Here is a 23,153-nt window from a genome sequence, read left to right as displayed (position 1 = left end):
TATAGTAAAAGCTATAAAAAAAAAAAGGGAAAAACCCCCATCATGGCATCAGATGGACCAGGGATTTCATGGAAGAATATTACAACTTCTTTTCAGCTTCCCTTGGCAAAAGCCAGGTGGAATAGAGATGCTGTCTTGGGATGCCAGGAGGGCTCAGCTGTGATCCACTGCAGGACAGAACAGCAGGAGAAGCTGGTTAAAGCTTATTAAAGCTTATTAAAGCTGATTAAAGCTTATTAAACCCAGGTTTAATAGCCATGGCATGGTGACTGGAGGTTCTTCTAACTAAGGGCTTAGAGACTGGATTTTGTAAGTCTTAGCCTAAGAGAATATGTCATGACCTTTATTTTTTAAAATCCATAACCATTGCATTCTAAGATTTTTATTTTTATTTTTTTCTGGAAACAAAATCTCTGCTATATTTAACTGCAAACTTCATCTGGCAAATGGAAAACAGTCTGATTTTGGAAGAAAACACATGGAAAAGCATTTTGTGAAAATTACAGAGGTTGTCAGGGGATTCATGAGCAGACACTTCAAGTCTTTTTGTTTTAAGGAAATTGTCACACAGCTGGATTAATCCATCTCAGTTACCTGTGAGAGAGTGGATTAGATAAACAGAATTGCTCCTTCTGACCTGCAAAAATATTTTCTTAACATTGTTGAAAGGAGCAGCAGAGGAGATAGTAGCAATTCTCTCCTGTGGTTTAGATGGTGCCTGAGTAGATCCAGATATGAACACAAACAGGGTATTGCTTCCCAATAAGAAAAAATTCAGAAAAAAATCATCTCAAGTTTTGCTGAACATGAACACATGCTAGAAGTCCAGGATTTCTCCTGGTTTGGTACTAGAGAACTATTTATTCCATTGAGCACTTGATTTCTCCTCACATCCTGGGTATCTCCCTCTTAATTCACCATTACTTTTGGTTTAGTGGGAAATCTTTCCCTTAAAAGCTTGTGACAAAGATTTTGGATAGTTTTGGTAGTTTGACTTCCCCAAGTATAATTACAGAGGCAATAACAAACACATTTTTTAGAAGGAGACCAGAATTAGGCCTGAGGTCTGTCAGTAAAGCAGCATATTGATATTTGCAAACACTGAATCTCTCCTCAGAGTTCTCTGCACTTTGGATGACGTGGGCAGATGCTGGACTAGAACCTGCTTCTACCTGAGTGTCTCCAGACAGAGCCTAGAAAGTCTAGGAAGGGTTCCTGTCTTAAAAGTGTTCCTCTAGTCTTGCTGTAGCCACCACAACATCCAGCTGGGAACAGAACAGATGAAGAATATTTCAGTGATAGAGAAGATTTTGAGGCCCTTTCTAGACTTTCCCCATGGAAAGAAATTCAAATTTCTTCATCTGGGAGCTAAGCTGTCTTCGGTATTTCTACAATATGACAGATTTCACAGAGGACTCTGGCAGACCCCTTGGAACATGCACTGCAGGACAGACAGGAAACATCACTAAAGTGCTCTTAATTCCTTGGAGTTGCTCCTCTGGAGGCAGATTGGCCTGTTTGAGTGGGCAGGGGGTACAGATGTTCCTGGAGTGGGGCAGCTCCAGGCTGACTCCAGCTGTGGAATATCATGTCTCAGGCTGAGGAGTGGTAAGAGCACCAAAAATTCTGTCACACCAATTCCAGTCTGACCAGGGATGCAGTTTGCTTTGGAAGGAATGGAGAATGTGATAATTTTCTGCATGATACCACCTGGGAATTAAACCAGTTCAGGATTTCTACTAGAGCTTGTCTGGAGGGAAAAAAAAGAAAAGGCACAGGTCTCAGTCTAATGTTGAAACAGAGTTCAACTCCCCTGAAATCAGCCTCTAGACTAGGCAGGAACAGCATTCCAACAGCTCCTGCTTCAGTAAAGATAAAATTAGGCAGCATGGAAAGCTCAGAGCATCATTTTTTACTTCTCATTCTTTCCTGTAAATAGAGGTCATACATATACAGCACCTCCAGCACCAGCTCATTAAGACAGAATAACAGGTCACAGGGCTGTGGTTAGAGTAGATGTTATTTACCAAAACTATCTCAAACCTTCATAGCAGTGGGCAAATACACAAAGGAACTTACAGGAACTGAACTGCAGCACCAGAAGAGAGGCAGCAGCCACTCTGAGTAAGAACAGGAAACTAATATTTTGCAAAACTGCTGAAGCTTCCTGTAAAAAACAGACTTTATTGTTTTATGTGTTCAAGATCAAAGCATTGAAAAGGAGAAAAACACCCTAATTTGGACAGAGGTAGATATTTATCTCTTCAGAAAACAGTACTTGTGATGAGAGAGGAGAGCAGCTTGACAAATTCCTCCTCTTCTCTTTCATTTCCATGTACCCATGGCCATGATCTACCCTCATCTCATCTGTATTTTTAACAGGGATCTATAATCAAGATTTTTACCAGCTCCTGCGTTCCTCTCCCTAACAAACAATCACTATTTCCAAAACACTGACTGGGAGTATGGGAGGCAAGGGGGTCCCAACAGACATTAGGCTGTATTTCTGCATAGTTTGCAAAGAGTCTCATCAGGTTCTTCAAAGCCAAGGCAAAGCTAGAACAGATGAATTACAGTTCAGGAGATGGGCCAGAAAAGAAACCCTTGGGCTTTGTGGATTATTTTTTTTCTGAGATGATACTAATAGAGAAGTGTGGCTCTCTGAGGTGGCAACAGCAGGGAGCAGAACAGATAAAGAATATTTATTTCAGTGATAAAGAAAATTTTGGGATACTTTCTAGACCTTTCCCATGGGAAGAAATGAAAACTTCTTCATCTGAGAGTTTCTTCATTGTCTTCAGTATTTCTACAATATTTATCAGTGAGGCGTGTGAGCAGGGAGAAAGCAAAGATTAATCTCAACTCTCAATCCTACACAGTAACACTTCATCAGTTTATAAATGTGAGCTGAAGCTCTCACTGAAATCTGTGAAGGCCAACAGAAAATGCAGCCACAGGACTGCTGAGAGCCCCAAACCTGCACTGTGGCTACAGCATGTCTGTAATAATTCATTGAGTCATCATGAGAGCACTGCAGTGTCTGGAACATTTTACTGTTAGTTAGGAATGTACCTTCTCATAGAATTAGATGGAATGTATGCCTAGAGGACAAGAATAAATCTAAATATGCAAAAATGGGTTTAACCACAGGTTGTGTTTTGTGTGTGGAAAAACCCAGTCTGACTCACTAACAGAGTTTGAAGCAAGGAAACAGTGATGAGCCCCAGGTGTTATATCTGCAGCCCTTAGTGCCTCAAACCCCTCTCTGCAGGGTAAAATTTTGTATACAAATTTGGTACAAGAGGTGGAACACGATGAAACATTTGTTTGCTTCCCCTTTCTTTCCCTGAGTGCAGCCCCGTGTTTCCCTTTGCAGTGGCTCAGGCTTTCTGCTGTAGGAGCACCAGCAGCAGGCTGCTGGTAAATGTGAAACCCTCCAGGTTTAGTGGTTTATCCTCTGCCCCTCAGGACACATATTGGGGGTTAATCTTCCATTTACAGCTTCAGGTAATGAAGTCATTTTTCCCCAGTTTGTTCTCCCCAACTCACTTTTGTTTCCATCTCTCAGGGCCTGAGGCACTGAGGTTTCCTTGATTCCCAGGCCTAGAGAGGAATTGTTTTGTCTGACCAAAATGGGAAAGCATCAGCTGATATTGTAGAGTTATGCACTAAAGAATCTCAGGATTACAATGTTTGACCAAACATTTGCAGAATAAGCAGAATGGCCCTGGGCTATCTCAAGTATCACAAAATCACAGCATGGTTTGGGTTGGCAGGGACCTGGAGACCACGTTCCAGCCATGGGCAGGGACACCTTCTGCTGGGCCAGGCTGCTCAGTGCTCTCTGCAGCTGTCACACATCCCCTGTCTGCAGCCAGGCCAAGGTGCCAGAGGCCAGCGAGCTGGCACCGTGAGGAATGGCCAGGGACATCCAGGGTGGGGATGTCCACAAGCCTTTTCAGATGCTCCAGGAATTCTGCCTGGCCACTCTGTGTCTCCCACACAACATAAGTCAACAAAAGTAGCTTCTGCATCTCCTGCTGTAGATGCTTTGGTGCTCTGAAGGTGTCCTGGAACAAGATCCCAATGATCAGGAAATTTCCCACTGGAATAATGGAGAAACCTGCATTTCCAAGTGGCTGTATGTTAAGACTGAAGGAGTTATGAATGCCTAATCTGACCTAATGACTCTTCTTTTCTCCACTTGCAGAAGTTACTCCATCTCCATCAGTCTACAGGCTGACCTCTAAAGATGACCAGGATCTGGAAATGTGCCTTATCACAGATTACTCCCCTGAAAAGCTCACTCTTAACTCAGCTGAGCAGCACACCTCCACTGTGGTGGAGGTGGCAGCTGCTGGGAACAGAGAGGAATCCAGCTACCTGTCCACCTACTGGGCCAGGAGAGATGAGCTGCAGTGCAGTGCCAGCCACGAGGGCTTTGGAGAGCTGGAGGGCGAGGATCCTGAGAGTGGTAATGGCATTTCTGGGGCTGTGAGCAGGGTTGGAGGTGCTCTGGGTGCTGTTGGTGTGAGCAGGACTGGGCTGCAGCTCCCAGCCCTGCAGGCTCCACTACAATCCCACAAGACAGAGGAATGTTGCCTCGTTGCCTCTGTGTTCTCTCTCCTTCCTCTTTGGTGTAAAACAAGATTAAGGGTCGGTAGACTGGTACAGTCATGGCAGAGAGATCTTAAAAACACACTGTGAGAGGGTAGAAAGCTTGAAATTACTTCCTCTGATGAGACACTGAACTTTAATCAGATCATATCTTATGCTTGCCCTGAAAATAGGAGAAAATATTGTTTATGGGAGGGCTTATTAGCCAGAAACTCTAATTTAGTCCTTCTAAGCAGAGATATCTTTACAGACCGCTGAAGAAGCACATTTTTGTTGTTAATCAAATTTATTGTTACTCTCTGCAGGTGCCAGTGCTGTCTGTGTCACAGGGCTGTCCCCACACTTCAGGACAGGTATGTAACACAGCATTTTAGGAGAAAATTTTGGCCTGACTAAAGTAAATGTCTTCCCAGGTTTTTGCTGGTTTTCTCTGCTTGCAGAATTATTTTTTTAAGCAGCAAAATGTCAGAGAGAAAATTTCCAAAAGGGCCTCCACAGACTTTAAACATCAAGGCCAAAAGTGGTGGTGTTAATGCAGCCTTCCTGCTCCAAGCTGATGATTTTATGGTGCAGCCAGTGCCCACATGCTCTTGCTCTGACCCACCACAGAGCTGCTGCCCACCCCAGAGTGACTCCAGGCACTGCTATGAGTCAGCACTGCCTCATTTCAGCCTTCAGAGGAGCTGGGTTATTTTGGGTGCACCAACACCTGATGGAACAATAGCTAAGCAGTCCAAGGATCTGCTGCTCCAGCCACCTCAAAGAGCAGAGCCTGTGCCTGCCCTGCTCGCAGAGCAGCTGTGCTCTTGCAAATCTTTCCAAAACACAATTTCAGGCAAATACTCATCAGTAAACAGAGCTGATTCAATCAGCCTTTCAGCTCTCTGAAAAGGTTCTCAATGGTGAACTCACAGTGCATTTTTGCTGTCAGCTCCCTCCTTCTCCAGGATAGATCAACATATTTTCAAATACAAATGGCTTTGTAACATCAGATAAATATAAAATTCAAATAGAATTGTGTTCTGTGATGAAAATCAAAATTGCTTTCCCCCTGCCCATCTTGAAAATAATTTAGAGAGAGGAAGGAGGGCTGCCTGCAGCATCCTGGGTTCACAATGCACACTATTTAAGAGCAGTTAGGTGGCTGGCAGACTGGCATATTGGATAATTAAGTGCTAATTGAATGGAAGAAATTAAAGTCTCTGAGTCCTACTCCCTATCTCGTTTCCTGTCCTACCAGCTGACTCCATCACACAACAGAGCAGCTTCATTAAAAAGGGCTTTTCAGTCTGTCTGGAACACAAGGATGGCTCAGTGCTCTTGTAACCCTCATTTTCTGTTTTTTTCAGATGAACACTTGAACACACTGTCTTTATCACAGCTGGGCCTCAAAATAGTTTTAATGAAAGGAATAATTTTTAATGTGCTGATGACGATGCTTATGTGGAAGAAAAAAAAGGTGAGTATGCTTGGGGGGGATCTGAAAGTACCTGTCAGAAAACATCTGGATTGGTTCTTCAGATATGAATGCTCCTTCTCTCTGGAATAGCTGTTTATTCAGTCTATCCAGATTTATTTTGTCTGCCAGCAGTAAAACCCCTCCATTCCTCTGGCCATACCTTTTTCATCCACTGCTCAAGTGCTTTTCCTTGTCCATAAGAATTTTTTTTTTTCCTTTCAAGATATTTCTCCCTTCTATGTCTACATCCATCCTTTTCCTTGCCTGCATTCATCCACCAGATTTCTCCCCTCATCTGTCTCCAGCCAGGGAAGTTTAATGGTTATTGACTTTAATATAAATCCTAATATATTAATTTTTTGCCCAGTGTCTGTTTCTTCTCTTCCTCTTGCCTGGACACTTCAGCTCTACAATTGTGCACTTGTGACTGTAACCCAAATAATGATTTAACACATCTTTGTTCTTGTTACAGGACTGAAAGTAACCAGGTGCTGCAGTCCTGAGGTACCAAAACCATCTGCTTTGAGAGAGCTTTGAGAGAGCATCGTGAGCAAGAGGGAGCACAGGGATATTCCTTGTGCAAGGGCCATCAACTGCTGTTCTTATAAACCACACCAGCCATTATATTCTAAATTGCTTTATTTACATTGACTTCAAACTACTCAAAATTAAGCATTTCCAGCATTCTGCCCTCCAGATGCCAGGGTCATTCACCATACAGTGCCTCTTGTGCACGAAGCTGACTTTGCTACAATTACACATTGCCAAGCATCACTGTTACTTGCATTAAAATGATGAGTTCTGCCTGGAGCAGTGCTGTTTGTTAAAAACTGCAAGCTAAATATCACCTGAATGGGAATTTTTCCTATTTTGGTAGCTTTAGGGTATTCATGTCTCTTAGGGTGCACTCCCAGAAACCTTTTCAGGTGCAAATGAAACACTGAAAAGCAAAGGGAGGTTGACTCAGGATGCACTGTCCTGCCACCCTTTGCTAGATCAGAGCAAGATATCCCTTTTTCCCACTAAAGGAAGAGCTGCAGGACTCCCAGAAATCCCAAATTCAGTGAAATGGTCACTTCAATATCATAGAAAAAAAAAAAAAAGAAAAATAATATTTTTTAAAAAGTCTATCTGACCATAACATCTTTCTAATTTAAACCAGTTTAAGATTTGACTTTGTATTTAGCAAAAATACAAACAACTTTTTTTCTTTTTGTTTACTTCCAACAACCTGAGATCTCCCAAGTTCTTTTTGTAATAATTGCATAAAAATATGCTGAAATATTTACCTGTCCCTGTGTGCCCACCTTGGAAGAGTGCTTACTTGTGGCATCTGCATGCTGTTAATTCATGAACTGTACTGTCACCAATATGTCTTGGCATTTCTTTAGGCTCTTATCAAACAATTCTTACAAAAAATGAGAAATTTGTTTGACTTGTATTTGTTTGAGGCATTGCTTCACCCTTTCAGCTGAGCTTTGGGGTGGAGGAGGGAAGGGGTTGGGTCCACATGGAGGGTGGGAACACAGATCTGCAAGGATCTGTGCTTGTGAGGACAGTGGGGAGAGAAAAGGGGGAGCCCCCTTGCCCCAAGGGCAGCCTCTGTGCTGGGTGGAGAGAACAAAAACGTGGCTTGGCCACAGTGAGGGGACTGGTCAAGGGTCCAGGCTCCTGGGGCAGATTGCTGCTGCTGTGGGGTACACAGGACCCTGAGGTGTCCTGTCCCCAAGTCCCCCAGTCCTGAGTGTCACAGCAGCACAGGGTCCTGCTTGGCAGTGATGACACCAATGGACCCCCTTTGCCTTCAGGTTCTCTCTGCCCCTGGCAAGTCTGGAAGGGAAATGTTCTCCCTTTGTGACATCAATTTCTTCAACATCTTCTGATGCCCCAGTGATTCCTTTCTGGGACTACCTAAAAACAGAGGCCAGACAAAATCAAGGGAATAAAAAGTTCTATTTATTGAAGAGTCTTCAGGCACATTTAGGGCAGACAAAGCACCCCCAGGAGTTACACTCAAAAATGGACAATGGCTCACGAGTTTTCACACTTCTGTAAGTTTGGTCCAGTTGCATATTGGGGGTTAATCTTCCATTTACAGCTTCAGGTAATGAAGTCATTTACCCCCAGTTTGTTCCCCACAACTCACTTTTGTTTCCATCTCTCAGGGCCTGAGGCACTGAGGTTTCCTTGATTTCCCAGGCCTAGAGAGGAATTCTTTTGTCTGACCAAAATGGGAAAGCATCAGCTGACATTGTATGTGAAGTTTAGGGTTGTACACTGAAGAATCTCAGGATTACAAATACACAAAAAATAGAGAAGCTAAAATCCTAAGGCATCACCAGGGCTTCCTCTGTGGGCGAGAAATGAGAAGTATGCTCTGACAGAAACACTCTCCCTGCAAAGCCTGAACCTTGCCTGTACCTCCCACCAGCTCCCAAAGTGGCAGGAAAAGCTTCTCTGGACCAGTGAGGGTGGCTGTCCCTCACCCAGCTGGGCTCACAGCCTGCACAAGGAGCTGGTTTTGGAAAGGGTCACGATTCAAACACTTTTAGCCAAAAGCCCTGGTGCTTCCTGCGGGAGGACCCTGCTGGGATCTGACCCCACACTGCTGAGCAGCAACACCACAAATCCTCGCTGGTGTCCTGCCTTGGTCCTGCACCTGAGCACTGAGCACTGACACAGGTCACAGAGTTACTGACCCCTCCTGACAAGGAGCAGCTTTCAACCTTCCACGTCTACCCTGACTGTTTTACAGTACAGATGTTCAGGGACTTGTTCTCGTTTCTCCCTTGACACAACCATCGTTTTCAGATCTCTCCAGCTGTAGGAAGTCCATGGTTCTTTAAGTGCTGGATTACAGGCAGCTCTTGGAGACTACATTCCACTCATGATGAAATCTGCCATGTCACTGGGAAGCCTGAAGAAGCTGTCTAAGCCATATATGAACTATAAAGCAAGTCAGAAGTCATTGCATTTCAAATATTTGCAACCAATTAACCTCATTCCAAAAACTTTCAGGGATGTGGAAGAAAACTTTCCATACTCATTTACCTTTAGCATCACTTTTCAGAATTAATAATCATCATAAATTTTTTATGTTGCAATTCAAACTCACTCCCAGATGAAAGAGTTAAGGACTGTGCTGTCTTTGTTTCCACATCTGTGTCTTTCCTCTTCCAGGTTAAACCGACCCCAGGGACAGGATTTGCCAAGTGGGAGATGAGTTAAATGCTTTGACTAAAATGGCTCCTGGCATGTGAGCTGCAAAGCAAGAATTTGCAATCTACTTCAAAGACACTTTCAGATATCAGGCTGCCAATCTCCCACCACCACAACATGCCCCCCTTTGCCTGCATTTTCTTGTTTATTTCGAGATATGAAAACCACAGAGCAAAGCAAAGCCAGGAAATAATACAGCAGGACAGGAGGTGGGCTCATGGCCCAGCTGGGGCAGGAAGAGGCCACAGCACAAGTTCCATGACGCCACAATCGAGATCTGGGTCACCACAGATGCTCGTCTATACCTGACCACAAAAACCACTTCCTCTGGAAAGTGCAGCACAAAGGGGGTGGGGGCAGCACGTGGCAGGGAGGGGAGAAGCTGTGGAAAAGAACAGCAGACGTTAGACCACGAGCCAAAGTGGAATGAGGTTAAGACATCCTCCCCTCCCAGCCTCACCACAGCCTGCACTTGAGGAGCTGTTTTGGGTACAGCAGCAGGGATTGAGCTATGTATAGTGTGGGCAGGGAAAGGAGGGTAGAAATGCTTGATAAAGCATGGTGGGATTAGATAACAAAGCTCTTAGAATTGTGTCAGAGTTTCTGAATTTGCTGATAGGTCTCTGCACCCTGTTTAGAGACTGGAAAATCCTTCCACTTCTCCTGGCCCAGATGAGAAGGAAGGATGAAGGGGCAGGCCAGAGTCCTCTCATACTGTCAGAGAAGAAGGTTTCCATGGTCCACATTTAGCATCCTCTCCCCTGTGGGTAGAAGATGAATTTGTGTGTTTTTTCAAGGTTTTGTTGGAGAAAATATCCTGCCCAATATTTGTCACCTCTCATCAAACATGGCCCTGTGCACAAACCATCCTCTCTAATTTTCCTCCTCCTGCTTGTGTGACCAGGGACCCAAGTGTGGACTTTACAAGGACCAGAATCTGAAGGTGTCAGTGGATTTGTTGAAGCTTATTCCAACACAGGAGCTGTGGTAGGGCTTGGATTCATCATAGAGTCACAGAATCCCAGAATGGTTTGGTTTGGAAGGGACCTTAAAGCCCATCCAGCCCCACCCCTGCCATGCAAGGGACACCTTCCACTATCCCAGACTGCTCCAAGCCCTGTCCAGCCTGGCCTTGGGCACTGCCAGGGATCCAGGGGCAGCCCCAGCTGCTCTGGGCACCTGTGCCAGGGCCTCACGACCCTCACAGGGACAAATTTCTGCCCAATATCCCATTTAACCCTGCCCTCTGGCAGTCTGAAACCATTCCACCTTGCCATATCACTACTTTGTGAAAAGTCCCTCTGCAATTCTACTTCCCCTCAAGAATTCTACTGTCCAATTAATGGCAACTGGAGGAATTGTAAGCAGGAAAGAAGCAGGAAAAAGGGGGGAAAACCCCAAAACCTCCACAGCAAAGCCTCACATCTCCTCTCACTCAGTCCCTGTGCCCCAGGCAGTGGCCAGGGGAGGCTCCATGCCAGAGCTGAGCATCATCCCCCACATTTGCTGCTCCTGCTGCCCTGGCACAGCTCAGGGCCCTTCTGGTGAGAAAGCAGAGCTGTGTGGGTCATTTACCATCATATTGCTTCTGCCCAAGTGAAGCTCCCAGGCCTTGCAGAGCTGTGTTTTGCATTGCCAGCTGGGTGGGTGTTGATAACAGATCGTGTCCCTCTGACACTCCTTCCCCCACCAAAGGGGACGGGAGTGGGGGAGCTCCTGGGAGGGGACACAACCAGGCCAGCTGGCCCCAATTAGGCAGGATATTCCATACCACATTATGGGCAACTGAGAGACAGGGACATCCAAGTCAAGGTAAGAAGCCAATTTCATAAAGCATACAAGGTGTTTATATAGGGTTTTACTTGTATGGCACTTCCATAGGGTTCTACTTTTGGTAACAATTTCCCATTGGTTATACATTCTTCATGACATCAATTAATCATCACAAAGTTTCACAACATATCCCTTGGTCACTTCTGCCCCAGGGAGGAGTTATCTGTGTCTGTCTCTCCCATGGTTTCTGTTCAATTAGGTTTAAGATTCCAGGCTCCTTTTTCAGTTCCTCTGTGCTCTGTTTTATTCCCCATACCATATGATGTCAGCTCAGATACATAAGGTAAGGGAGAGATGAGGAAGGGAGGGTATTCCTGAATTTTCAGTGTTTGCCTTCTGAAGGAACCATCACACGTGGCAAAGCCCTGCTTCCCGGGAAGTGTCCCAACATCACTGCTGATGGGAAGCAGAGACTGACTTTTATTTTTTCTCTTTAGCCCATGCACATGCAGATCTCTACTGATTTCTTTCTTTTACTGTAATAAAACTGCCTTATCTCACCCTGCTGGTCGTTCTCCATCTTATTCTCTCCCCTGTCCCAGTGGGAGTGCTGGAGTGACTGAGTGGGCACCTGACACCCAGCCAGAGTCAACCCACTACACCAGCCCTGCCCCGAGCCCCTGCCTGCTCTCCCAGGGCTGCTGCCATTGCAAACGAGTCCAGGAGTGGTGGTGCCCAAGCTGCACAAGTTCTTTGTTCCTGACACAGACCCAGACTCCATTGTCTAGGACAGTGAAAACCCTGACCCCTCACAGCCAGTGTTAGGCAAGAGACTTGGGAGCCCCAGGTTTCAGACTGTTACAGCTTCAATGGTTGCAGCACAGCTGGAAATGCTAAAAAGGTGGTAGACAGGAGCCAAATAGAATTCTGAGAGGTTCTGAAGCCATCAGAGACCCAAAGCTCCATCTCCTCAGTGCAGCACACAAACATTTCCATGCCATGGAGTCTCAAGGCTTTCAAGGTTTTGCTTCCCCAGGATTTCAGCTGCAGAGAAATCCAGACGAGCACGAAGCAGGATCAGAGTGAGGACCAAACCTCATACATGAAGGCTCTAGTGAGACCTGAACACACTCGATCAGCACAACGGCATGAGGTTCAAAGCCAAGTGCTGCTCCTGCAGTGGGGTCACAGCAACCCCCTGCAGCTCCAGGCTGGGGCAGGAGTGGCTCAAGAGCCGTTCAGCAGAAAGGGACTTGGCAGCACTGGTTGCCAGCCGGCTCAGTGTGAGCCAACAGTGTGCCCAAGTGGCCAAAAAGGCCAATAGCAACCTGGCTTGTGTAAATAGTGAGGCTGCAGCTCGAGTGCTGCACTCAGTTCTGGACCCCTCACTTTAAAAAGAACTTTGAGGGGCTGGAGTGTGCCCAGTGAAGAGCAACAAGGCTCATGAAAGGACTAGAAAATATTTCTCTTCTGAGGAATGGCTGAGGGAGAGCTGGGGTTGTTCAGGGTGGAGAAGAGCTGGCTCAGAGGGGGTCACACCACACCTCTGAAAGGCTGGAGTGAGGTGGGGCCGGTCTCTGGTGCTGTGACTGCAGAGAGCAGACCGGGGGAATGGCCTTGGGCTGAGACAGGAGATTCAGGTTAGATCAGGGTGCTCAGGCCTTGGAAGGGGCTGCCCAGGGAGGTGCTGGAACCAACAAACCTGGGGTGCTCAGGATCTGGTGTGGGTGATGAGGTTGAATTAGTGGCAGTGCTGGGTGGATGGTTGGGCTGGAAGGTCTCTTCCAACTTCGATTGTGTGATTCTGAGGGGGGAACTTCTCCCTGGGCCCAGAGCAGCTCCAGTGCCACCCCAAGGCCCTGCCATTTGGGCAGTCCATCCCAACATCCCTGTGGTTATCAGCACATCTCAGTGCAGGCACCCTGACACTGTGGAGGGGTGGCTGTATCACCCAGAGGCCTCAGTGAGCCTCTAAGTCCAGCTGGGACAGCCAGATGGGGCCCAAGTGTCTCTGAGGGGTGTGGGAGGGTCTGTGGGAACTGGCTACACCTGGGGATATGCTGGAGGGCACTTCCTTCCTTTTGTGACCATTAACCACAGCCTCACCTGAATTTTCCACAGCTTTGAAGCCCAGAGGCACATTGGCAACAAACTCTGGAAGATCAAAAGGAAGGAAAGAGGGAGATGAGAACAGTGGGTGACAACTGAGTTTCCATGATCCCTTGTTTCCTGCTTCCCTTCAAAACTGGGGTGCAGAAAAAAAGCCTGCTGGGTAGAAAGGAAGGGAGAGAGGTAAAACCAGGGAGTCATGCCTGAGAGGGAACCTGGATGCAGGAGAAGCTCTGTATTTGTCACCAACAAAAGGCTGCAGTATCATAAAGTGTTTTATTGATGATCACAGTTACACAATGAGACTGCAAACCCCTCCACAGAACACTCTGTGGGGGGAGATCTTGAGCCCTGCATCCCCTTCCTCCACCAAGGAAGAAGGTGAGAGTGTGCTGGGCACTTCCCTATGCCAGGCTTTGCCATCAGGAGCAGTTCAAGACCTGGAAAGAGAGCAGCAATGTTTCTGTAGAGCAGACAGGACAAAGCTCCCCCAAGCCCCAGAGATCCTGTGGCCCCTTACAACAGTCATGGGCATGTCCCCACTACTCAACACCCAACTGTTCCTGTCCCCAGCTGCCTCATCTGCAAAGAAACTCCAGACTTGAACCTCAGCCATACCATGGCCTCACAGAGCCCAGGACTTCGAGCTCCCAAAGCTTCTCCTGCAAAGAAGAATGGGGGATTTCTCTCCTGAGAGAAGAGTGTGGGTAGGTTTCTGTAACAATCTCAGTTAAACTCTTTAATTACAAAAGCCAAAAAATGAATGCTCAAAATCAGAAAGCCATAAATCCTCACTCTGTGCCAACCCAGAGGACAACAGCTCAGCTATGCTTGGCCCAGAGGAAGTTGGGAGCTCAGGGGATTCCTTCTCATTCTAGTTCTCCCCAAAAGCACTGCAGTCCTGTGGTTGCCCCTTTTGTGACCCCACAGATCAGTAAGTACCTGACAGCCTCTCCAAGAGCTCAGCCAACAAAATTGATGACGACGAGATGGAGAATGGTGTTGGCGAAGAGGAAATCAGCGAACGCCCGCTCCGGTGAAATGCCCTGGAACTCACCCTTGTTCTGGGGGTTGATCTGGATCCGGAGACAAACTGCACAGCAGAGAAAGAATGAGCCATCAGTGGGAAGCACAGCCTTCCTGGGGCAGCCCAGCCCAGGATGGGAAGCCACTGGGGAAAAGTTATTCCATTTTTTCTACAGATGAGCAGAACACTGTCAGGGAATTTGGATGGGGCCATCATGGAGTCAGTGCTCCCACAGCACCACACACACCACAGGGTGCCCAGAGTCCTGTGGGGAACAGGCTCAGAGCAGGACTGGACTCACACAGAAGTGTGGATATTCCTATGTGCCCTGTTGGGTGTGTCAGAAACACAGAACGGTTTGGGTTGGAAAAGACCTTAGACATCTTCTCACTGCAATCCCAGGGTCACTTTCCACTATCCCAGGTTGCTCCAAGCCCCATCTAACCTGCTCCTGGACACTTGAAGGAACTGGGGCAGTCACAGCTGCTCTGGGCAACGTGTGCCAGGGCCTCCCCACCCTCACAGAGGGAATTCCTTCCCAATATCCCACCTAGCCCTATCCTCCGGCAGTGGGAAGCCATTCCCCCTTGTCCTGTCACTCCAGGCCTTTGTCCAAAGTCCCTCTCCTGCTGTCTTGGAGCCCCTTTAGGCCCTGGAAGGGGCTTTCAGGTCTCAGTGCAACCTTTTCCCGAACACCCCCCGCTCTGCCAGGCTGTCTCCCCTGTGCTGAGGGGGGCTGCACAGAAACAGGGCGGCTTTGGGCTATTCGGGAACCAAGCCCCGCAGGTGCCGAGCTGCCCAGGAGCTCCTGCCCCTCCGGGAGCGGAACGGGGAGCTCGGGAAAGGGCGGGGGGTGCTGAGGGTCCCGGGGTTCCCCGGCTGCCAGGGCGGCTCTGAGCGCTGCTCCGGGCCACCCGCTGATTTCTGAGGATCCCCGGCACACCCGAGGCCTCCGGGCGGGGGCTCAGGGTGACCGCCAGGGCTGTGAGGGGGACCGCGGGCCGGCACTGACCGCCCAGGATGAAGCTGCCGACGGCGGAGATGAAGCCGCTGAGGAAGGAGTTGAAGGGGAAGGTGCCGACGCCGAGGCAGTAGCCGAACTGCAGCGCACCGGTGAGCAGCACGTAGAGCAGGAAGGCGTCCAGCGCCTTGAGGCGCCCGGCGGTGCCGCCGCCGTACTCGGACAGGACCCGCCGCGCCACGGCCCGCACCGAGCCCGCCATCGCCGCTCCCGCACTGCGCACGCGCCGCGCCGCCCCCCGCACCGCGCGTGCGCGCAGCGACGTGGCGCTAAGGGATAGGGGAACCCGTGCCTTGGGTCTGCGCATGCGCCAAGGGCCTCGCGGCGTCCGCACCCCCGGTGTTTTCCAGGAGCCAATAAGAGCGCAGAACCGGCTGTTGCTGGGCAGATTAGAGAGCCGCTCCTTTTAAAGAGCCAATCAGAGCCCAGCACTGCTGCTGGGGGTGGGGCCTTGCCTGAGGCGGCTCGGCTGAGGGGTTGTCCGGGGGTTCCTGGCCCAGGGTCAGTCCGAGATCCAGCACGATGGTGCTGGAAAACAGACCTTTATCGCCCTGCTTGGAGCAGGGGAAAGGAAAAACACTGCTTTCCCTTTTTATTTTTATTTTTTATTATTATTTTTATTTATTTTTATTTTTTAATTTTTTTTCTTTAAAATCTGTCATGGTACTGAGCCTGAAGCGAGAGCAAAACAACTCTGCTGCTTTTAGGTTTCCGAAGGGGGGAACGACTTTTCAATAAAGCAAAGCAGAACTTTCCTCTACACGTTCATTCTTTTTAAATCATTCCAGCCTTCCTATCTCTCCAAAGTGAGGAACGCTGTCACTGTCGGCAGTGCATGCTCCCACACGGGCTCTGCAATAAAGGAAGGGCATTTTCCTATCATAGAGACAGCGATTTTAGATTTTATGAGGGATTTAACCCTCACCTTCTGCAACAGGTCATAGTAGAGCCTTCAGGGTGCATTAGAGCGAGGTGACTCTGAATGATGAGTGTTTGTAAATATACACACATGCAGAGTTTATTGTAGAACACACAAAATCAGGTGTGTAGCCATTCTGGTTGTCGTTTATAGGAATATGACTGTACAGCCATAAAGATGGTTCAAAGGACTGTTTCAGCACTCAAGGCCTGATGGAATTAACATCTCAGCAGAGTGGGAGTAGCACAGAAAATACACAAAAGATAATGACCATAAGCAAACATCAACTCCAAACATCACCTGGCATTGTCAGAGATACCTGGTATGAGAAAAAGATGAGAGAACCAAGGGATGAGGACCTAATTAACACTGGAGGCCAAGAGATCCATAACAAATAGGAAACCAATAACTTCATACCTTGAAACCAATGAACACTCAACCAATGGATTTCCATGGGTTTTGACTGTGTAGGTATCTGAAAAATCTTGTAAGGAGTGATGTGGGATGGAAGGATTTTCTCTTCACACCTGGGCAATGTGTGGATGAAATTATTTCTGTTGCACATCCTGGCCAGAATAAAGTAATGCTTTCATTCTGTAACACTAAATACGTTGTTGGAGGGTTTTGGCTTTTTCTGGAGTTTCAGTGGCATTGCAGGGCAACCATAAAAACTTGGTTTTGATACCAATAGTCAGACGGATCTGATGGGCCCCATGCTGGATTGTGGGAGTCAGTTTGGCTGTGTGAGGTACAGGAGCTGTTCCAGGGCCAGTGCCAGCTCTGAGGCGTTGGTGATGCACTGTCAGCCACTGCTCCCTGTTGGGTTTATACACAGGAGAATTGTACAACTGCCCCTTGCTCCTGCAATCCTGCAGTTACTGCAGCAATTCCTTCACGGGTTCCCAAGGGCCGTGGGTAGGGTTTCACTTCTGTTCTTTTTAAAGGAGGCAGACTTGGAGCAGTTTGCAACAGATGCAGAGAGGGAGGTGGGAGAACAAACACCCATCCCCTGCCTCTGGCATCTGTTCAGACACATCACTTTAATAGATCCAGCCCCAGGGTTTGCTGGTAGAGGCCTCACAATCATGACAACTTCTGTGCCTGTCTCATCCCCCAGTAACCAGGATTTTATCCAGGCTGAGCACTGGGATTGAGATTTACCAAAAGACATCAGTTATCTATATCTTTTTGTTGTCTGACCTAATGTCACGATGAGTGGCAAGTTCAGTTTGAAGTGCTGACATTTTTACCCTGGTATCTACCTTAAAAGTAGCCAAGGATTTAAAAGGGTGGGAAATAAACAGGATTATCACATTTCTCTGGCTTTTTTTCTGTTCTTTTCTGTGAGCCTTCACACGTAAATCCACCTGCCACTCCCCAGCTCACTGGCTGAGAGCAGTAGAGTCCAATTTCCCAACTTAGAGCAGGTTTAACTGGTTAGTTCGATTTCTCGACCAGCTGGGGGGATGACAGTGTTGAATTCCTGAGGGAGCCGCCCTCAGGAGGTGCTTTGATCTTATCCCAGTTCCTTATCAAGCCTTCCAGATTAGTGGTGGGTAATTTGTCCATTATTTCTTGAGGACTTCCTTTTGCAACACCCTCCACCCACAAACTGTACCTTGTTCTCCCACAAGGTGACACATTTTGTCAGCAGTTACCTGGTGAGGGAGGTTTTAGGACCTGTCCACCCTCCTGATGTCTGTTTTTGGTTTAAGACCACCTGTACCAGAGATACCCAATTGCTCACCTGTAGTTATTAATTATTGAGCTACCTCCAACCAGGTTATTCCTGGAGGTGCATGCCTTCTCCAGGCCTAGGGATTGCCATAATGTGCTTTTCTAATTGTTTAACGTGGACTTGTAGTGCATCAGGCAGGCCTCAGGACTGAGAGAGGAAATCTCTGTGGATTTGTCTCAGTTTCCATAGGGGAATGTCATTGTAGGTGCAATAATTGCATGTGCGTTAATTGCAGACGTGCACACTTTCCACAGTGTGGCCAGTTGTGGGGGGTTTACTCATGTAGGGATCTCCCTTTCCATAGGGTCCAACCCCCCTGCCCCATGGGCTGTGGGAAATAGAAAAATGGAAAATTTTACAGATGCTGAAGGGCTTGATCTGCCAATCTCTCCTTCTGTGCATCCTGAACCAAGGACCAACATTAGAAGGGGACAATTCCCATTTGGTTTGCCCTGGGCAATTATTCCTCTTCAATCAGTCATTAACCCACCTTGGGTTAGTGGGTCTTTCGCCCTGGTAGCACTTTGAGGGTCAGCTCAATTCTCTCCCAGAGAAAACCTTGCAATGGGCCCAGGGTACAGCAGAAGAAAGATTTGATGTGCCAGGTCATACCAGGAGAAATTGCCTCTTTTGGGCCAAGTTCCCAGCACAGAGAATGTCTCTGCTACTCTCTGCTCTCTCCTACAATAGCAATTACCTGCTTCTGTCCTGATCTGATTCTAATTTCATCCTGGTTATTCTGAGACACCAAGGAAAGTGCAAGCTGCAGATCTTGTAGAGATACTATTCAGTGTTGTGCTAAACTCTGGGGAAAATTTGGGTTTTAAAGGCAGTACATGAAAGCACCACAGCTTGCAGTCAAATGTAAGTTTGCTCCCACCTGCTTACAGCTCTCTGCTCTAAGGTAGGAACAGCTGTAGAGTCATTCTGTTTCCCTTTCTTAAGTGTATTTTCTCTCAGAGTTACACTGGTCTTGGACCTCTATTTTCCTGCTAATACTGATATATTCCATTTAGTGTCTTTTTGCTACTGTAACTTTTCTTGTCCTCCAGTCTGGGAGCATGAGGGAATATGTACAAATCCCAAAAGTGTCCTTTTGCAGGCAACAACAACAGACACTAGGCTGTGGTGGTGGAATGTCTTCTTTTAGAAGTCAGCTGTGGGGTGGCAGTCACCTCACTGTGGCTGTAGTTGTCACAGAGGTATCACCCCCTTGCCTCAGTCCCAAGTTGAACAGCTGAATGTAACAGGACATGGTCAGCAGGAAAATGAAAATAAATAACTGGGTGAGATGAGCCTTCACAGAGGCCACCAGTGAGCAGGTGACAGAAGAACAGTACCTAAAACTGCTGGAAAGCTGTGCCATGATATCTCTGGGCACTGACTGGATTGACAACTTGTGAACACTTGACTATGAATCCCCAGTAAGAGATATGGGGGGAACACTGGACCCTGTGGGCACAAAGAACATGGGCTGGGAAGGTTGTGTATTGGTGCCAGCCTGTCCAAAACCTGAGGTGAGAGCAGTGGTCACAAGAGCCCAGCCCTTCCAGAATTCATATTCCCAGTATTCCTTACCCTGGTGGCTGCTGGGGATCTGTGATGTGACATCTCACTCTCAGTGAGATGCCAGCAGGAGACAGAGCTGTGAGAAATGACAAATTCCTATGAAGTCTGAGTTATGTATTGAAACTCCTCAGCTCTTATCCCACAGAAGTCTTTATGTGTATGAATAAAGAGTTACGGTTTTTAGCACCTGATCACCGCTGATTAGCTCATTTTTTCACAAAAACCATACTCATTTTTTCACTCTTTTTGTGCATTAATTGTTGTTGTGGTTTGACATTGGCTAAACGCCAGGTACCTACAAAAAACTCTTCACTCCTTTTCTTTTGCTATAGTTGAGGAGGGAGAAAAAAAAGAAACATGGGGGTTTTGTCAGTTTGTTACTTCTAGAAATCTTTTTTAAGTTTGCTTAGGGAGAGGAATTTCTTCAGTTATGTCGTGGGGCTCTTCCATGGGGGACAGTTCTCTGTGAACTTCTCCAAGGTGGTTCTAACTTTGACAAGCAGCAGCCCTGCCTGACCTGCTGTGAGTGCATACACCTGTGAAAGCTTAAGCCCACTAATGGCATATGATGCAAGTCAAAATACAACTGCATCTATATATTGCATGCATTTCCTAGATGATGGTAAGGCAAAGGGGTAGGATAGAGTAGCACACCCCATCCTCAAATGAGCCATGGCACACAGGGTGATAAATGAGCTGAGTGTGATGAGCCCTGGTACAGACCATGGATTAACAACTGGCAGAATGACACGTGAACCTGCTGGAAACACATATCCCAAATCATCATGGAGCTCCCACTCCTACATCAGAACTTCCTCATTTCCAAACATCATATGCTGCTGGTTTATTTCTAGCTCTGGAAACATCAGCAAACTAGAGGAAAACATGTTACAAACAAAGAGATGGGCTTTGTATCCCAAGTTTGGGATACTTGGAGTCCTTGTCTTTCTTCCTGTTCTAAATGGTTACTGGTAATTTTGTTTACTTGTCCTTGGTGTGAGGTGCAGGAATTAAGCCCAACCTCTGAATTGCTTCCCTCAGGAAGAGGGAAAGTATTAAATGTCAAATGTGGCATTTTGATTCTGCAGAACTGAGATTTTCTTTAGTAATTGTCCTTTCCTCCTCTCCACAACTACAAATGAGCTGATTGGGATGAATGAGTCCCAATTTAAGCAAGGATCTGGGGTACTCCTCACTGACTTAGGAATGAGCTTGGTTTACAAGTTCTTACAAGGGTGTGTTTCCTCCTCACTTTAGGTCTCTGCTTTAGGAATCCACATTAGTCACTTAATTTCTGATAGTGAAGAGAGAACAATGATAGTACTGAAGGGTGGTTTATACTCTGGTCACCATCCCTGGAAAGCTCAAAAACTGACAGGGTGTGGTACTTTGTGGTGTGCTTTAGAGGGCCTGGTGGTGTTGGGTTGAAGGTTGGACTCGATGATCTTGGTTGGACTTGATCCTTTTACTGATGGTGTGATTCCTGTCTGACACTGGTGTCTGAGCTCAGCCTCTGGCAGCTGGGGACCAGCTGGAGTGGGCTGTGCTCCCTCCCTTGTCCTGCACTGCTAACCCCAGCTGCAGGCTGTGGAGCAGCTCTGGACAGCCCTGTGGCTCCTGGAGGACTGCTGAGCACAGCAGCAGCACCTCTGGAATGCTGAAGGGTCACTGCACACCACACTGCATCCACAGGCTGCTCTGGCCAGGCATTAAATCCTTCTTGTTGGCACTTGTGAGACTGGGACAACTGTGCACAGTACAAAAAAAACCCCAAAGGTGGTATTAGAATGGTGTGAGTCCAGTGAAGGGCAAGGGAGTTTATCAGAGAACTGGGGCATATCACACCTGAGGAGAAGCAGAGAGAAGACAAAGTCAAGAGGAGGGATCTGCCTGAACCGTCCACCAAGGGGGAGTTAGAGAATAGTTAGAGCCAGACCTCTCAGAACAAGAGGTGTTGGTCATGGCTTAAAGCAAATCTTTGCTGCACAAAAGGAAATAAATATTCACAGTGAAAACATGAGGGAATTTGTGGCACCACAGGGAAGTTGATACATTCCTGTGTTTGGAGATATCCACACTTAACTGAGAGAAGGTTATGAGCAACCTTATCCAGCTTTGCTTTTAGCAAGGATTGGACCTCCAGAGGTCCTTCCCAGTCTCATTTTCTCTGTGCTTTCATTATGTTCTTGCTGTTCTTTCACAGGTGTTTTCCCACAAGGTGTTTTTTCAGATTTTCATACCTAATTGGTCCCTGAGGTTTGACACAGTGAGGAAACACAAGACTGTAATACACTGCCACTATTATATAAAGGAACTGGAGAGGAAATTTTATTGCCAAAAATCAATTGTCAAGCTAAGTTAAGGCGAAACAGGATCAGACTCACAATACTTTTTGTAGCATCCTGGATTGTTGTGGATATGGTAACTACCTGGAGCATTTCTTAGAGTTCAGGTGAAGTTTCCTGAAGAATAGAGAAAGTTTAAAGGGACATTGACTTGGAAAACTGAACTTTTAGTCTTCAAACTAAAGTAAGAGCTGTTACTGAGGGAGTTTTTTGGTTTAGAGGAACACTGTCAACTTCCAGATAAAATCTGTCTATCTGTGGTATTGAAAAATATGTTCTATATTTCGTATGGTTTGTGAGAGGGAAGTTGTTTTGTATTGGTGTTTTTTGAGAAACAACCATAAGATGATGCCAATAAACTCCTGTGTTTTGCTGGGAAAAGGGCACTAAGGAGAATGATTTGATGGGAATAGTGCATTAAGGATAATAACAATAATAATAATAATAATAATAATAATAATGCAATAAGTGCATCCCAGCTTATAACTATCTTTTTGTTGAGCATTTGAAGAGGGAAATTTGAGTGTCTTGTTTGTTATCAGCTAAATAAGATGTGCTTGCTTTTCCTGGAAATTCATTGCTTTGATGTTTACTTAAGTCATTCAGAAATATCTGAAATTAATCTGAAATTAATCTAAAACCAGATTAAAATATCCAGATAACATAATAGATAAAACCTGGGAAACATAAGTGCAAAACAAGACAAGTCTCTTTTTACAGCAAGGAGGGCTGATGTCTGGGAGGAAGAGGAGGGAGAATGCAATTGAAAAGCCACAGAAGGGACCTGGCAAGCCTGCAGGAAAAGACTGTGATTGAAGGGATCAGGCAGAGTTTTCAGGTTTCCCTTCAGGAGATAATGGCATGGTGTAGTTCAGCAGTGCCCAGATGGGTGCACTGGACAGAGAACACGTCTGAGCTTGGGGCAGGGTGAGACAGAGGGATGATGCACATGGGGCTCTGAAGCAGATTGTCCATCAGCATCAGAGTTGAGCCACTGGAGCTGCAGAGCTGAGGGTAAAGAAACACAATTTCCCCACAGTTTTCCCCATTTCCTCTCTCACACTGGTGCTTGCTGTAGCATCCAAGCACTGCTCTGCGTTTCACCTCCTCTCAGGGGTAGCCAGACAGCCTTAACTTTGCAGCATTGCTGTCTCTGGCCTCTTCACTGAAGAGTCTCTACCTCTCTTTCCCCGTCTCCTTTTAATTGCAATAAGTTTCTCTTTTGCCATATTAATGTGTCCTTGAACCAATCTAACCTGCTTCAGGGTCAGTCTGTAGTGTGACTGCATTCCTCTGTGGTAAATCTCTGGACACAGGCAAAGTTCTCACTCTGGGCATTTTCCTGTGTTTGCTGGAG

At 46.8% G+C, this 23,153-nt stretch overlaps 1 protein-coding gene and 1 gene segment (V, D, J or C); one reads left to right on the top strand and one right to left on the bottom strand.

Moving 5' to 3' along the window:
• Positions 1-7,539, top strand: part of LOC102112274 (T-cell receptor alpha chain constant-like) — a 49,733-nt gene extending 42,194 nt beyond the window's left edge. The window contains 4 exon segments of the C gene segment in view: positions 4,211-4,474; positions 4,923-4,970; positions 5,967-6,076; positions 6,549-7,539. Of these exon segments, the coding sequence occupies positions 4,211-4,474; positions 4,923-4,970; positions 5,967-6,076; positions 6,549-6,554 (428 nt within the window).
• Positions 7,540-13,439: 5,900 nt separating this feature from the next.
• On the bottom strand, positions 13,440-15,462 carry DAD1 (defender against cell death 1). The gene is made up of 3 exons (XM_005533986.3): positions 15,217-15,462; positions 14,120-14,270; positions 13,440-13,617 (listed from the first exon to the last, which is right to left on the bottom strand). Exons 1-2 carry the CDS (start codon positions 15,425-15,427, stop codon positions 14,140-14,142), a joined length of 342 nt encoding a protein of 113 aa, XP_005534043.2. The 5' UTR covers positions 15,428-15,462; the 3' UTR covers positions 13,440-13,617; positions 14,120-14,139.
• Positions 15,463-23,153: the final 7,691 nt, after the last annotated feature.

The sequence above is a fragment of the Pseudopodoces humilis genome, chromosome 29, assembly GCF_049639895.1.
Source record: "Pseudopodoces humilis isolate 2021_Gansu_Grassland_sample_001 chromosome 29, ASM4963989v1, whole genome shotgun sequence".
Lineage (NCBI taxonomy): Eukaryota > Metazoa > Chordata > Aves > Passeriformes > Paridae > Pseudopodoces > Pseudopodoces humilis.
Note: the sequence above shows the minus strand (reverse complement) of the source record. Positions and strands in the feature narration are given on the sequence as shown.